The sequence below is a fragment of the Coenobita brevimanus genome, chromosome 68 (genome assembly GCF_032717465.1).
Source record: "Coenobita brevimanus isolate Jiangsu-jjx chromosome 68, ASM3271746v2, whole genome shotgun sequence".
Classification (NCBI taxonomy): domain Eukaryota; kingdom Metazoa; phylum Arthropoda; class Malacostraca; order Decapoda; family Coenobitidae; genus Coenobita; species Coenobita brevimanus.
In genome coordinates, this window is record NC_137021.1 from 24,174,268 (window position 1) to 24,190,913 (window position 16,646).

Here is a 16,646-nt window from a genome sequence, read left to right on the forward strand (position 1 = left end):
AATCAAGCCCTTCACCTTCTGCTGAAACTCCTCTACTCCCTGCTCATTAACGTTGAGAACTTCGCCATGGGCCTGACGGTTGGAAAGGCCATGCCATAACTTGAAAGCAAAGAGCCAACCCTTAGATGCTTTGAAGTCTGGGGTGTTGTGTAACCTCGTGAACTTCTCAGCAGCAGCCTTCAACTCCGTACCATGCACCAGCACACCAGCAGCAGGTTGTTGACATTATCAAATCAGCGTGGAGCAGTTGATTTCTGCAAACTGGGGAGTGAACATAACCTTCCTCTCCACGTTGTGTTTGGTCTTCGATGTGAAGTCAGCCATGTATAAACTTGTCTCAGGATCTCTTGACATCAAACAATGTACAGTAGGCCAGGTTGAATTCACAGAAGATGTGTGACGTCGACCATCTCGTGTCCACCTTATTCAATATCTCCCTCTTCTTCTCCAGAGTTAGAACCACTCATTTCTTCTTCTTGGGCGGCGGAACCATCATCACACACACTAGGAAGAGGCAGGAGAGGAACAGCAGAGCCTGCAGCAGGTAGGGCACCATCACAAAAGTGAGCACATGGGCGCCATGGTGATGAGCATGTACTCACGATGATGGGCTGGCGGGAAATAGGGAGGAGGCAGCGTTGCCCTGCCAGACATCTGCGGAACTACACAGCAATACACAGCTGGTCCGTACCGTGCGCCAAGTTCAAATTATGGGGGGGGGGAAATATGCATTTTTTTTATTTTTTGCATTTTCTGAGCAATTTTGGGATTACGAAGTCTTCTTCTTCTCCTTTCGGCTCTCCCCTTAGGGGTCGCCACAGCGGATCACCCGTCTCCATCTTACTGTCTTCTGCATCCTCTTCTCTTACACCTACAACCCGCATGTCCTCCTTCACTACATCCATAAACATTCTCTTTGGCCTTCCTCTCTTTCTCCTGCCTGGTAACTCCATTTCCAGCATCCTCCTCCCGACATACTCCCCATCTCTCCTCCTCACATTTCCAAACCATCTCAGTTTCACCTCTCTAGCTTTGTCTCCAAACTGACTTACGTGCATTGTCCCTCTAATATGTTCATTTCTAATTTTGTCCAACCTCGTCACTCCTAGTGAAAAATGCAACATCTTCAATTCTGCTACCTCCAACTGTGCCTCCTGTTTTTTTTGTCAGTGGTACTGTTTCCATTCTGTATAACATAGCTGGCCTCACTACAGTCTTATAAACTTTCCCTTTCATTTCTGCAGATCCTTCTGTCACAGATCACTCCTGTCACCTTTCTCCACTCACTCCATCCCATCTGCACTCTCTTTTTTACCTCTCTACCACACTCTCCGTTACTTTGTACAGTTAACCCCAAGTACTTGTTTTGCCACCTCTACACCTTGCAGCCTCATGGTTCCCCTGTCATCTCTCTCATTAACACACATGTACTGAGTTTTGCTTCTGCTTACTTTCATTCCTCTTCTCTCCAGTGCATATATCCATCTCTCAAGCTCTGCCTTAGCTTCCTCCCGGCTCTCGCTACATATCACAATGTTGTCCACAAACACCATTGTCCATGGAGGCTCCTGTCTAATCTCATCTGTCAATCTGTCCATCACCACTGCAATCAAGAAGGGGCTCAAACTCGATCCTTGATGCAATCCCACCTCCATCTTGAAACCCTGTCATTCCTACTGCACATCTCACTGCTGTTACACTATCGTTGTACATGTCCTTCGCTACTCCTGACTTTTTCATACAATACCACAGCTCCTCTCTCGGTACCCTATCATAAGCCTTCTCCAAGTCTTTAAACACACAATGCAACTCCTTCTGGCATTCTCTGCACTTCTCCATCACCATTCTCAAAGCAAATATGGCGTCTATAGTACTTCTCCCTGGCATGAAACCAAATTGCTCCTTGCAGATCCTCACTTCTCTTCTCAGCCTAGCTTCCACCACTCTTTCCCATATCTTCATTGCATGGCCGATCAGCTTTATACCTCTGTATTTGCTGCAGCATTGCACATCACCCTTGTTCTTGAAAATCGGAACTAGAATACTTTTTCTCCACTCCTCCTGCATCCTCTCACCCTCTAGGATTTTGTTAAACAATCTGGTAAACCAAGTCACAGACATCTCTCCTAAGCTCCTCCATGCTTCCATTGGTATACCATCCTCCATCCTCTTCATGGCGTTCCTCACTTCCTCTCTGCTGATCTCTTGCACTTCCTGACTCACTACCTCCAATTTTTCCAACCTTCCCACTTTCATAGTTTCTATATTCATCAGCTCTTCGAAATACTCCTTCCACCTTCTTAGTACACTCTCTTCACTTGTCAGTACATTGCCATCTGCATTCTTTATCATTCTAACATGCTGCACATCCCGCCCAGCTCCGTCTCTCTGCCTGGATAATTGGTACAGGTATTTTTCCCCATCTCTACTATTCAACTTCTCGTACAGCTTCTGGTATCCCTTTTCTTTTGCCTTAGCAACCTCTTTCTTGGCTACGTTCCTCGTCTCCTTATACTCCCGAATGCTTTCTTCGTCCCTGTGTCTATCCATATTCTTCTTTGCCTGCTTCTTCCTATTTGTGCTATCCTGTACTTCCTCATTCCACCACCAAGTCTCCTTGTCATCCCTCTTATGTCCCGGTGTCACCCCAAGTACCTTCTTGGCTTTCTTCCTCACCACTTCTGAGATAACCACCCATCCGTCCTCGTCTTCCCTGCCTCCAAAAGCCTGGTCACCTCATCCCTAAATTTACTACTGAAGTCTTGCTCCTTCAGTTTCCACCACCTAATCCTTGGTTCAGCTCTCACTTTCCTCCTTGTCTTCACTTTCAAACTCATCTTTCCAGCCTACACCCTATGCTGTCTTACTACACTCACCCCTGGTACTACCTTACAATAACTGAATTCTTTCAAATTGCATCTCCTACATAGGATATAATCTATCTGCGTCCTCCTTCCCACACTCTTATACGTAATCCTGTGCTCCTTCTTCTTCTTGAAATAAGTGTTTACTACAGCCATCTCCATTCGTTTTGAAAAATCAAAAACCATCTGACACTCAGCGTTCCTCTCCCCGACACCGTACCTACCTATCACCTCCTCGTCACCACTATTTCCTTCACCAACATGCCCATTCAAATCCGCTCCCATAACCATTCTTTCCTCTCTGGGTGTGCTCTGAATCACTTCCTATATTTCACTCCAAAACTCTTCCTTTTCCTCCATGTCACACCCCACTGGCGGGGCGTACGCACTGATGATATTGATGAGGATCCCCTCAGTTTCCATCCTCAAACTCATTACTCTATCCAACACTCTCTTCACCTCCAAAACACTATCTATATACTTTTCCTTCACTACCACCCCTACACCATTTCTCCTCCCATCCACGCCATGGTAAGACAACTTGAACCCTCCTCCAATCATCCTCGCTTTACTTACCTGCCATTTTGTTTCCTGCACACGCAGTATATCCAACTTTCCCCTCTCCATCATGTCGGCCAGCTCTCTCCCTTTACCTATCATCGTGCCCACATTCAATTATCCCACTCTTATCTCCACTCTTCTACTCTCCCTTCTCTCCTGCTTCCTCTGGAACTGTCTTCCTCCTCTTCTCCTCCTCTCCTTCCTTTGTCCAACAGTCGCATACTTTCCACCGGCCCCATGTTGGACAACAGCTAGTGGCGGTCATTGTTGATCCGGGCAACGACCGATCCGGTATGGGGTTACGAAGTCCCGGGCCCAAAATGTCTGGGTAGTGGGGAGTCCGGATAGTGGGCATCTCCGGATAATAGCGAGATCATATATAACATGTATTGTCACGAATAGAAATAGGCTGGTCATCTATCTTTATATCTTTTAGAATAGTTTCCCCTAACCTCGACCGCTACATCTTCAAGGATGTAAAATGAATTTGGTTGTCATCATTTTAGTAAAGAGACCACTAAATGGAGAGGCAACTGACCTGTGGCGAGGCTGAAGATGACGCCCACCACGAGTGTCACAATCATCCCCAGCACCACCAGTTGTGTGTAGGACAGAGCCAGCAGCTTCATTGGATACCCCAGCTCCTCCACTCTGCAATACCGAACCAGCGGAATGCTTATGCTCTCATCCATACTGATCATATGGTAAGGCTGTTTCATTCAGGTTTGGTTTGATGGTAGTAGCAGGGACAAATTTACGCCATGTTAATGTGTCTTGTGGAAAGGAAGTTGGTTGCTTTACCAAAATTACTATCCATAAACTTTCTGTGCTTTATACTTAGCTTGATATCCAATCGTTTTGAACTGCAGTTGACTTATCTACACACTTCTTTACCAAATCCTTACTACTTTGTTCTCATTTCAATCATCATCAACATCATCATCATCATCCTTAGTCTAACCTCAGTTTCCCTTCCCAAGAACTGAATGAGATAATATCCTGAAAGCATGGGAAAAAAGTACAAAAGTGAGAGAAATATCAGCAGGATGCTGAGTGAAATGAGCCAGACACTCATTCATACATCATTCTAGTCTTCTTCATCCTGGATTCATGGGCTTATATAATGTCTGAATATTCAATAAAAATTAAGCAAGTCTTCCCCATACCTGACTGGGCGATTCTCCGTGGGTTGAGGGATGGAAAGGTTGACGGGACATGCTGATGTGGAGGTAGGTAAGAGTTCCGGCTTGATGCCAAGAACCAAGGCACCTAAACCAAAAGTTAGACTTACACCAGCCCCCATCACCAGGCCTATACAGACTCCCTGTCCAACAGACACACAATGGTTATGTATTTCTAAATCTACATCTTTGTGGTACAGCGGATGGCACATTGTGCAGGATGTGACAAGAGTTGTATGTGATAAGTAAGAGTACATCTAAGTAAATTGCCAGAAAAAAATTCACAGTAGTAATCAGACTATAGTGATACTTTACCATTCCCTGTGCTTCAAAGACTGAATATTCAAGCCTACATTATAGTAATTTTTGACCTAAGCTGCATATAAGGATAAATAAATTAAATTATACATGGTGATTCATAAAAGCCCTTCATAAAGTTGAGAATAACTTCCTGGGACAATTCAAATGTTCTACTTAATATAGTCGTACTTGCAATAGTTTTCCACACACAGCTTATTGAATTACTGACATAAAGTGGAGTGTGAAATCCGTATAGTTTATTACTTTACATCCACTTTGTCCAGAATAATGACAAGTGTTAAATTTGTCTTTCACCAGCTTGGATACCTGCCTCACACCGTCTAATCAGTGAGTGTCTGACACATTCCAACACATCTGGTGCATGCTTGACCACCTCTCACACGTTACAGACTTGGTGCCACAGTTCATACTGTGTCTGAACTTAGGTTTTATACACCACACTTGTAAGATGGCCCCACATTAAGGAGTCAGAGAGCTCAGATTTGTTGATCCACCAGGCCGTGGGATGAGGTCACCACGCCCTATCCACCTATTGGAATACGCCTCATTAAGGTACTCTGTAGTCTGATGCTTGATGTGCTGGAGTTCTATCGAGCAAGAACCACATTTCACTTGAGTTCTAAATGGGATATCATCTGGCAGCTGTGGGATGCCTTCGTCCAAGCAAGTCCTGTAAGCATCACCATCTAACCGTGCTGGTAACCGAAATGGGTTGATAACATAAAGAATGCCTGCCTATAAATCAAAGAAAATCTTTTCTGGTGTGCTACACCTACCAGTGTACTGGGATTTTTCTTTGATTGTGTGTACATTGTGGGAATTAATTACCCCGCGTTATGTGAAAGTTGCTTCATCCGTGAACAACACTTACTGTACTTGTAAACACGGGGTCGTCTACATACCTCAATAATCCACTGCAAAATTCCACACTTTCGAGATAATCAGCCTGTGCCAACGACTATACCTTTTGGTAGTGAAATGGGCACAATGCATTTCTATAAAGACGGCTCCACACAGTGGTCTGCGTTTTCCACTATCTTAGGAACACAGAACACACAAGAACAACATGAGCCATATCCAGTACTTGCTTATCTGTGGTAAACAAGTTATGATCACTGTGTTGTCCTCAGGTTGCTACATGCGGTCGAAATGAACCTTTTTCACGCAGCGTGTGATTGGTTGCGAGGAATGTTGGACACGAAGGGAGCCTTTTATTGGAGAAACACTCTGCATACAACCGTACTGCTTCTGCCACATTACCTTCTGTTTCACAAAGAGCAAGGAGCATGTCAGCATATAATGACTGTAAGCATCCATCAGTTGTTTAACAACAAACCTGCAAATGCAAAACCCATGGAATGACAACAGAATGCAGCATCATACACTGAATAATATTACCCAGTGGTATTTCGGTAATAAGGCAGAAATGCAGCAAACACCTTAATATATATATATATATATATATATATATATATATATATATATATATATATATATATATATATATATATATATATATATATATATATATATATATATATATATATATATACAGGTATATATATATATGTATTTATATATATACATATACGTATATTATATACATATATATATATATATATATATATATAGATATATATATACATGTATATATATATATATATATATATATATATATATATATATATATATATATATATATATACATGTATATATATATATATATATATATATATATATATATATATATATATATATATATATATATATATATATCCATATATATTATGCGAATAAGAAGGAACCAAAGGCCAGGAGACCCCAAACAACTCCTTCCAAGAAAAAAAAAAATACAAAAGTGAGCCAAATTCAACATCTGTTCATTTCGAGATGTCTAGAAACACTGCGTTTGAAAGACTGGAGATCATAGGAAGTAGGAAATTCAGACAGAGGGAGACAATTCCAGAGATGACCCGTTGCATAAATGAAGGACTGGGAGTAACAGTTAACTCTTGCATTAATTGATTGATTGATTGCAAATAATTAAAACTGGCGGTGCAACTGCCAGGGTCATATGCCGCCGGACGACAAAGTAAAAGACACATCAAAATAGAAATGCATATTCATGTTAGAGTTAATATCTGTTAGTAGGAATAAAACACTGAAAATAATAAAAGAATAGTTTATAAAATATCAGTTACTTATAAAAGTGGAAGGAGGCCCGCCTCCTGAAGAAAACTAAAAACATCATGAAAATCGCTAGAGGCTTCACCAAGCATCGAGGACAAACAGTAGGCACCATCTGTCCCCTTATGCCTATGGAGGAATCTCTGACGTAGGGCCCACTGACTCGGACACTCGATCAGCAAGTGACGGACAGTAAGTGGAACAAGGCAGTCATCACAGTACGGCTGAGATTCACCACTCATCAGGAACCAATGTGTAAGCCGTGAATGCCCAATGCGAAGCCTAGTGAGAGCCACCTCCAATCGCCGAGACGTAGAGGGAAGAACCCTTGGCACAACCACTCTCTGAAAGATTTCTTTTAGTTTATTGTGAGAGACAACATCCCAGTGTCTCTGCCAATACATACGAATTGCGTACCGTAAGTAAGGTGTTACATCAGAAGCCGGAAGTGGGTAGTCGGTTGGGGGCTGTTGAGAAGACGCAGCTTTAGCTAAAGTATCTGCCCTGTCATTGCCCACCACACCAACATGTGCAGGTACCCAGCAGAAGTCTACTCGGCGGCCACGATGGCCAAGAAGAAAAAGCCACTCTAAAATTGATAAAACCAATGGATGGGATGCATTAAAAGACCCCAGTGCAGACAGAGCACTAAGTGAGTCACTAAAAATCACAAAAAAGGATTGGGGGAGAGTAAAAATAATTTTAACAGCATATAAAATTGCAGTCAGTTCCGCCGTATACACTGAAGTAATGCCAGGAAGGCTACCGCCCCTACTAAAGGAAGGGAAGACAACATCAAATCCAACTCCAGTATGAGTCTTAGACCCGTCAGTATAGACGGGGACAGAACCCTCATGAATGGAGGCATATTCTAAAAAGAGAGACAGGGACACATGAAAGGGAAGTGAGCCCTTTTTTTCAACAAAGGACCTACAGAAAGTAATGCGAGGAAGCAGCCAAGAACCCACCCTTGGGATCCGATGTGGACAAATTGCCAGTCTCGGAACAGAGAGGGCTAACATAACAGACCGGACCCTGTAACCAAATGGCTTTGGGAGATTAGGACGGGTGTCAAAAACAGAAGATCGGGAATCCTGGGAGACGATGGCACAAGAAATTGAGTCTGGAATGCGGTGAAGACGATACCAACACCTCATCATTAGCAACTGGCGTTGCAAATCCAAGGGGAGTACACCAGCATCCACCAATAAACTCGAAATCGGAGATGATCTGAATGCCCCGGTTGCCAGACGCACACCAGCATGATGCACAGAATTTAACAACTGGAGATGTGCATCTGTTGCAGAGTAGACCTCACACTCATATTCAAGTTTAGGAAGAATAAGAGACCTATGCAAGAGGAAGAGGGTCTGATGGTCAGCACCCCAAGAGGTATGAGCTAAAACCCTCAAAAGAATCAAAGCTTTAAGACAAGCCGCCTTAACAGAACGAATATGAGGAACCCAGGTTAGTCGTCAATCAAACAGAAGACCCAGAAACCGCGTCTCTTCCACACAGGATACTCTCCTACCATAGAGATACAAGTCAGGGTCTGGGTGAACCCCTTGAAGACAACAAAAATGCATAGCCACTGTCTTTGTTGATGAAAAATGGAAACCGCGAGTTTCCGCCCAGTCAGAAATTCGATTGAGAGCCAGCTGCAATTTCCTCTCTATCAGAGACATTCTAGATGCGGTGAAGGAAATCGAGAGGTCATCGACATAAAGTGATCCTTGTACACCATCAGGAAGTACACTAATGACACTGTTAATGGCTACAGCAAACAGAGTAACACTAAGGATACTCCCCTGTGGTACTCTGTCTTCTAGTGCTCTGGCAGTAGAAAGCACTCTTCCCACTGGCACCCTTAAAATTCAGTTAGATAAAAATTGTTAAATAAAAATAGGCAAGCGTCCACGAAGACCAAACTCATGAAGAGAGAGTAAAATACCATGATGCCAGGCAGTGTCATATGCCTTCTCCAAATCAAAGAAGACCGTGACCTGGTGTTGGTTAGTGGAGAAAGCCTCAGTGACAGAAGATTCCAAGGACAGTAGTGCATCAGTGGTAGATTGCATTTTTCGAAAACCATACTGGGCAGGGGATAAGAAGTCACCTCTCTCTAAAAACCATACAAGCCTAACATTGACCATCTTTTCCAAAACTTTACATATACAAGATGTTAAAGAAATAGGCCGATAATTCGTCGCCTGTAGGTGGTCTTTACCTGGTTTGGGGATGGGGATAACTACAGCAACACCCCAACAAGCCGGAAACTCCCCAGAACACCAGATCTTATTAAACAGTGAAAGCAAAAACAACAGGGACTCATCGGACAGATGGCATAAAAAGGCATAAGGAATATCATCATAACCAGGAGAGGAATCATGGCACTGTGACAGAGCCGCCTGGAGTTCAGAAATTGAAAATGGAACATTGTAAGGCTCTCCTCCAGCAGAGGCAAAACTGAGACCACGAGACTCTAGGTGCCGACGGTGGCAAGCCGAAGGCGTATCTGCATCCTTCTTTGACACACTGGCAAAATGATCAGCAAGCAACTCTGCAACAGCAAATGGATCAGCCACAGTTCCACCTGTTGCAGATAAAACTGGAGGGGAGGGAACAGTAAATTTTCCTGAAATTTTCCTTACCCAGTTCCACACCTGGGTGATGGAAGTCCTCGAATTAATGGAGGAAACATAATCCTTCCAGGATGAATGCCTGGCCTCTTTTAAAACCTGCCTCATATGAGCTCGTGCCCTCTGATACGCCACCAAATACTGAGGATCCCCACGGTGATAACGAAGTCGAGAGAAGGCGACTCGTTTGGCTCTCACTGCGGAACTGCACTCTGAGTTCCACCAAGGGACCGGACGTTTAGGAAACTGACCCTTTGTTTTTGGAATAGATAACAGGGCTGCTGAGTGCAACACGGTATTGAAATATGACACAGCCTCACTAAGACAGCCAAACTCATTGATAGAAAGGGAAATGGAACTTAATTCCCTGAAACGTGGCCAGTCAGCCTTATCCAGAAGCCAGTGAGGAAGATGTGCCTGAGGTCCACCAGCACTAGCAGTTAAAAGTAACAGAAAATGGTCGCTGCCATACAGGTCTGACAACACATCCCAGGTAAAACCTAAAACAGCATCAGCTGAGCATAAAGACAAATCAATGGCAGTAAAAGTTCCAGTCTGACTATGGAAATAAGTCATTTTATTGGTTTTAAAAAGGCCTAACTCCTCATCTTCCACTAAAGAGACCAGTATTACATCCCGAGGGTTGGCCTCACTGCTTCCCCATAGCGGATGGTGACCATTCATATCTCCTAGTAACAGAAAGGGAGAAGGAAGTTCATGAATAAGGCGTTCCAGATCCGCCCTTTCAATAGTAGCACTAAGAGGAAGATAAAGACTGCAAACTGTATACTGCTGACGTAAAAACATCCGGACAGCGACAGCCTGCAGGGGAGTGGAGATATCCAGATGACAGTATGGAATATCCTTGCGAAGGAAGATAGCAGCACCTCCATGATAACCTTGGCCCGGCACAGGATCAGAATAATAGGCATGGTAGCCAGAAGGGCCGGAAGGAACAATATCACCTACCATGGTCTCCTGGATGCACATGCACAGAGGAGTAAATCGAGAAACAAGATGACACAGTTCCTCATAGTTGGCATGTAAACCCCAACAGTTCCACTGGATGATGGAACCTATAATGGAGGAAATGATGATTAAGTGCGGGACTGTACACCTGACAAGCGAGCGGGTTTGGACTGATGCTTATGAAGACCCTTCATAGGAGCCTGCCCAGCACCAGAAACCCACATCCTCTGTCTAACATCTAAAGACAAACGTGAGGATGGGGAAATAAGTTTTACTACACTCCTTCTTGGAGTGGACATACCAGTTTGTTTGGAAGGTGGCTTGGGGGCTGTCTTTGGAGGTGTAGGACGGCCATTGCCCCCATCAGAAGCCCCAGAAGTGGAAGTAGAGTCCACAGGACTCGGATCATTTGAGGAGGACATCTTATGCTTTAGATCTGAAGCACCAGCAAGTTGTCCAACAACGTGCCCAGGTGGGGACCGGACCTGAGGTGAACCATCAGCTTCAGCTGTTCCCTGGCTAGATTCCTCAGCCTGCGGGGTAGGAAACAGGAGAGGGGTCGACACAAGGGTCGACAACAGAGACCTTAGGTGGCCGGTCTTCATGCTCAGAGGACTCTGATGAACAACGGTGACGTTTGCCTGGTACAGATGGAGGCTCAGTCATACTGGGTAAGACAGGAGAAGGAGTCCGGTCAACGTGGACGTCTGCCACCACAACAGATGTGTGCAAGCCATCAGCCACCGCAGTGGGGAAGGAAACAGTTGGAGTAGCGGTTGGGCAAACATCATTCTCACAATCAGTACTAATCATGGGGACAGCATCCTGTAAATCACGAGTTGATGGAGTTGGTACTGGAATGGTTCGAGGCTGCCTCTGAGATACAGGGCGACGCACTGACGTTCCAGAAAGGACAGAAGCATAAGTAGACCCAGGCTGAAAGAAGAGAGTCTGGGCTCTCCTTTTAGCTTCAGGAAATGAAACCCTCTCACGTGTACGAATGGACAAAATCTCTTTTTCCAGGCAGTATCTCGGATAATTTTTTGAGGAGACAGCATGAGAACCTCCACAGTGATAGCATTGAAGGGGTCCTTTACAATCACTGGTATGGCTTGGTCCTCCACACGAGACACAGACCCCAGGAAGGCCAGCCTGTGCACGACGACAAAATTTGTTGACATGTCCATACCCTTGACAGTGGAAACACCGTCTTGGGGTGGGCACATATGGCTTCACCAGAAGTGACAGCCAAGCCAGCTTCACAGAGGTAGTAGGGTCAACCTGTTGAAAGTCAAGAAGAGGGTCGGAGTTGGGGTCAGGACACCATCAATTTTTTTCTGTAGTCGCTCGACACATATCACATCATAAGATCTCAGCTCCTCCAACAGCCGCGCCTCTGAGTATCGTAGGAGGTCATGGGAAAAAATCACTCCTCTGCACCTGTTAAAAGTAGCATGGGGAGCACAGTCAACTTCAGCACCAGAAACAGAAGTCAGCGCCTGTAATCTAGAGCTCTCCTCTCGGGAGGACACCTCAATAAGGATGTTGCCATCCCCTTGGGAACAGATCTTAGGTTCCCTGCTGCAAGCTGAGACAATGGCACAGTGCAGATCAAATGTCAAAATCCAGCATTGTCCCTTTCATATTTTGCATATTTTTCTGGCACCTTATCGTCTGAGCCGAACCCCAGAGCCGAATCAACCCGACGAGATCTCCTCCTACTCCCAGTTGAACGCTGGGGCAGAGAAGGAGAGTCCCTAGGGGCCTGAAAAGGCTCCAGAGTGGCAATGAGGTAGCTACATTCTGAAGAATGTCCAGGGACAGATGCAGTGTCATCACCAGATGTATTTTTAATGGCAGAACTCTTGCATTAGAGAGTTGTACAGAAAAGGGATGAGAGTTTGTTGCTAGACAGGTGCTATGCGCCCGTTGTAGAGGTGGAGGAATGCAAGCAGACAGTTCAGAGGAGCAGTGACCATGGAAGTAGCGATAGGAAAGAGAGAAAAATGCAACAGTGCAGTGAAGGGACAAAGGTTGAAGGGAGCCAGTTAGAAGAGGAGAGTTAATGAGATGAAAAGCCTTTGACTCCACCCTATTGAGAAGAGCTGTATGTGGGGAGCCTCCCCATACATAAGAGTTTTACTCTACACAGGGGCGAATAAAATCCATGTATAAAATCAACAATTGTGCAGGGGTAAAGAAGGTACGGAGTCGGCTTAGCACACCTAATCTCTTGGAAGCTGATTATACAAGAGATGTAATATGATCTTTCCAAGATAAATCCCGAGTGAATGAAACCCCAAGCATGTTCAAGGATGATGCAGGATTGAGCTGGATAATATTAAACATTAGTGGGTACTCCTGTGGAACATTCTGTCGGGTTGATAGGTGTAAAAACTGAGTCTTTGAAGCAGTAAAAGCAAAAAGATTATTTTTACGCCAGTCAGAGATACGAACCAAGTCAGACATTAGGTGTGCCATACCCTCACCCCTTGTTTGCTGAAGTAACTGCTGGGATGGACGTTGCAGGAACGGAATGGAAAGGTGAAGGGTGGAATCATCAGTGTACGAGTAGATAGGGTTAGATGTACAGCTTAGATCATTGATGAATAAAAGGAAGAGAGTTGATGATAGGACAGACCCCTGAGGAACACCACTGTTGATAGATCTAAAAGAAGAACGATGGCCGTCTACAACAGCGGCTATACAACGACCAGAAAGGAAGCTGTAGATGAAGGCACAGATAGAAGGATAGAAACCGTAAGAGGGCAGTTCGGAAATTAAAGATTAATGCCAGACTCGATCGAAAGTCTTTCAGATGTCAAGTACGATGGCAAAACTTTCGCCAAAGTCCCGAAAGGAGGATGACCACGAGTCAGAAAGGTAGGTTAGAAGATCGCCAGTGGAGCGTCCCTGACGGAACCAATAGTGACAATCAGAAAGAAGGTTGCGATAGGAAAGATGCTTTAAAAATTCTCTATTTAGAATAGACTCAAAAACTTTTGAGACACAGGATGTTAAAGCAATTGGACGATAGTTAGAGGGTTGGGAATGGTCACCCTTCTTTGGGACTGGCTGAATGAGAGCAAACTTCCAGCAAGAAGGAAAGGTACAAGTTGACAGACAAAGGCTAATGAGTTTGCCTAGGCAGGGTGTAAGCACAGAAGCACAGTTCTTGAGGAATGCAGGAGGGACTCCATCAGACCCATATGCCTTGATAGTATTGAGGTCTGTGATGGCAGGAAATACATCAGCTGAAGAAATTTTAATGTCAGCCATTGGGAAGTCAGAGGGAGGAAATGATGGATTAACAGCACCAGAATCGTCTAAGGTGGAACTGGAGGAAAAAGTCAGAGCAAAGAGATTTGCTTTATCAGTAAAAGAAATAGCTACAGAGCCATCAGAGTAGAAAAGAGGAGGGAAGGATGATGAGGTAAAGTTGTTATAAAGGTTTTTAGCAATGTGGCAGAAGGAGAGGGAAGAATTTGAGTTGGAGAGTTGAGAGCATTTAGTACGGATGAAATTATTTTTAGCACAGCAAAGACCAGACTTAGCACGATTCCAGGCAGAGACATAAAAAAGATGCGATTCAGGGGTGGGTTGGCTCTGGTACCTTTTATAGACCTTTTCCTTGTTGCGGACAGCATTAGAACATGCATGATTAAACCAAGGCTTTCTTGCATTAGTCAAAGGATATGAGAAAGGAATGCATGCTTCCATCCCCAAGAGAATAACCTTCGTAATGTGCAAGGCACACTCAGATGGCTCCCGGCCAAGGAAGCAATAATCATGGAAAGTCAAAGAAGTACTGCCTGAGGGCCTCCCAATCTGCAGCTCCAAAGTGCCACAGTCGATGTTTCTTTGGAGAATCTGCAGGCCGTACCAGAGCAATAGGACAGGTTAAGGTAATAAGGATGTGATCAGAGGAGCCCAAAGGAGAGGAAAGATTATCAGCTTAAGGAGAAGGATTAGTTGTAAGGAAGAGGACAAGTATGTTGGAGCTCTCTCCAAGGAGGTCAGGGATACGGGTAGGGTGCTGTACAAGCTGCTCTAGGTCATTAAGGATGGAGAATATGAAGGCTTGTTCACCAGGTGGATCAGTGAAAGGAGAGGAGAGCCAAAGGTGGTGGTGAACATTGAAGTCTCCTAGAATGGAGATTTCAGAGAAAGGAGAAATGGATAGAATGTGTTCCATCGCAGAAGTAAGATAGTCAATGAATTTTTGATAGTCAGTATAATTAGGGGATAAGGGAACAGCACAGATATATTTAGTCAGAGAATGACAGGAGAGCCGTAGCCAGAGAGTACAGAATTCAGAAGAATTAAGTTCAGGAACACGAGAGCAAGATAAGTCGTTGCTACATATAAACAACAGCCACATTTGGCTTTGAAATGAGTATAGAGAAAGTAGGAGGATACAGAAAAGGGTTTGCTGTCAGTTGCCTCAGACAGCTGAGTCTCAGTAAGGAAGAGAAGGTGAGGTTTAGAGAAGGAGAGGTGATTTTCAACAGAGAGAAAGTTTGAGGAAAGGACGCGAATGTTGCAGAAGTGAAGAAGTAAGTCAGACAGTGGTTCCAAGTAGCTCTTAGAGTAGTTTCTGGGAGAGGGGTGGATGGTGGGGGCATTTATGTCCCCCCCCCCCCCGGGAACTCTGAGGGATCAGTACCATGCGCCATTTTTAATTTTGCAATTTTGAAAAGGAAGTGTAGTGTGTACTGTGCATGTAGTTTGGTGTTGACAGTTAGAGAAACATGTATTGGAGAGCATGCTGGCCTACTCTCTGTTTTACTGATACAGTGAAAAGGTTCAGCAAAGGGGGATGGTCAGGAACTAGTCCCAAGAGCTGATGAAATGGGAGCTTCAGCACTCCCTGTCATCAGCTTTCCACCCACCTTGGGAGTACTGCCCTGCTCGACTGGTGCTACAGTCTACTTCTTAAGACGATGCATAACATAAACTACCCTTTACCAGTGTCAGACGTGTCGATCCACATTGGAAGAAGAAGGTAGGCATTATTGGAGGTGCTGTAGGGTCTATATGAGCCAGACCACGATAACTTCCACTCCCCAACACACACATTGAATCATCATGAACGTCTCGTCTTGGGTCATCATAAACAACCATATTTGAACTTCTGTGACTCAAGCACTAAACAAACAGCAGTTGAGAGGGCGAAGTGGTATGGTGGTATTACAAGTTTACATCGGGTATTAACCAGCCCCGTACTGACCAATTTACTACCAAACCCACCCCTAAAACTGGACAAATTTTTGACTTGTTTTCTTTTGGCTCAAACCTCCTCTTTTTGTGAGAAACAATGGAAAACCACTAAGAAAGTGATCACCTGAGGTTAAAAGTGGTCTAGGCAGGTGACCCTCTGAACACCTGATAGTCAGATAGTGTGTGATCTATAGCCGTGCTGCTACTGTCGCATTTTCTATGGAAGGGGTAACTATTGGAAACCACTCACAATATGTAGATATTTATTAATTTGGTACAAATTTACATGTAGTACAAGAATATATTGATTTTCACACAAATATAGGCGATATAAGCATTGTTTCATTAATGAACACATGGAAATTGCCGAATTCTTGCACGGTTGACTCACTATGACTATTGTTTCAACTTACATTCCATTCTTCAACTTACATTATACTTTTCCAATACGTTATACCAGTTTCCACCTCATATAACTTATCACATATTTACAGGCCTTACTATTAGAGTGTGCTTTATATTATCGCATATTTACAGGCCTTACTATAATAGTGAGCCTAGTATTATCTCAAGCACACACAGTATTAGTAATGAACTAAAATGTATTAAGATGTGGTAAAGGAATGTGTCCCATGTATACATACCAAAAATCACTCGCGAAATTTGAAAAATCTGCAAACGACGGTCCTTACAATAGCAAAAGG

The 16,646-nt window shown here is 44.1% G+C and overlaps 1 protein-coding gene across 1 annotated transcript in view; it reads right to left on the minus strand.

Moving 5' to 3' along the window:
- Window positions 1-228: 228 nt before the first annotated feature.
- Window positions 229-16,646, minus strand: part of LOC145405865 (sodium-dependent multivitamin transporter-like) — a 260,499-nt gene continuing 244,081 nt past the window's right edge. The window contains exons 11-13 of the mRNA XM_080277122.1: window positions 4,592-4,749; window positions 3,964-4,076; window positions 229-344 (exon numbers count right to left, since the gene is read on the minus strand). Of these exons, the coding sequence (XP_080133248.1) occupies window positions 229-344; window positions 3,964-4,076; window positions 4,592-4,749 (387 nt within the window). The remainder of the gene's footprint in view (window positions 345-3,963; window positions 4,077-4,591; window positions 4,750-16,646) is intronic.